General features: G+C 39.7%; 1 protein-coding gene across 1 annotated transcript in view; it reads left to right on the top strand.

Moving 5' to 3' along the window:
- LOC119581704 (calponin homology domain-containing protein DDB_G0272472-like) overlaps positions 1-418 on the top strand; it is a gene marked incomplete at its 3' end in the record, with an annotated part of 10,373 nt that overhangs the window by 7,709 nt on the left and 2,246 nt on the right. Inside the window, 1 exon segment of the mRNA XM_037929829.1 lies at positions 60-150. Coding sequence (XP_037785757.1) covers positions 60-150 — 91 coding nt within the window.

The following is a 418-nucleotide window of genomic DNA, read 5'->3' as shown; positions in this document are numbered from 1 at the left end:
TGTTGATTCATGTGTTGTGTATATTCAAGAAGCCTAATACCTCTTACCTGTGTTTTCAGTATGATCGGAAGACATGGTTGGCCAAAGCCCCAAAGGAGGAGAAGGAACCCAAACCACCAAATGCAACAGCTCTTATTGTTCCAGTTCAAGGTATGAACACGTTTGGGAATTTAAGGCAGAACTGTGTATTCATTGCCCTTTTTCTTCCTTTCTTTCTTTGAGTACTAATGGATCTGTCTGTCTGCCTGAGTGAGGGAGTGTGAGAGACTGTGATTGTGCTTGAGACTGAGAGCCTGGCTGGCACAATGGCAGAAACATTATTAAAATAAAAATGGCGATCCTTCAGAATACAGATCTCAGACCTAAAGATGAAAATTTCAAGATGATTTTTAATTTATTGTTTCATGTACTAGACACA

Source organism: Penaeus monodon, chromosome 15, assembly GCF_015228065.2.
Source record: "Penaeus monodon isolate SGIC_2016 chromosome 15, NSTDA_Pmon_1, whole genome shotgun sequence".
In the NCBI taxonomy this organism is placed as follows: Eukaryota; Metazoa; Arthropoda; class Malacostraca; order Decapoda; family Penaeidae; genus Penaeus; species Penaeus monodon.
The sequence above is the reverse complement of the archived record's forward strand: the minus strand, read 5'-3'. Positions and strand labels throughout refer to the sequence as shown.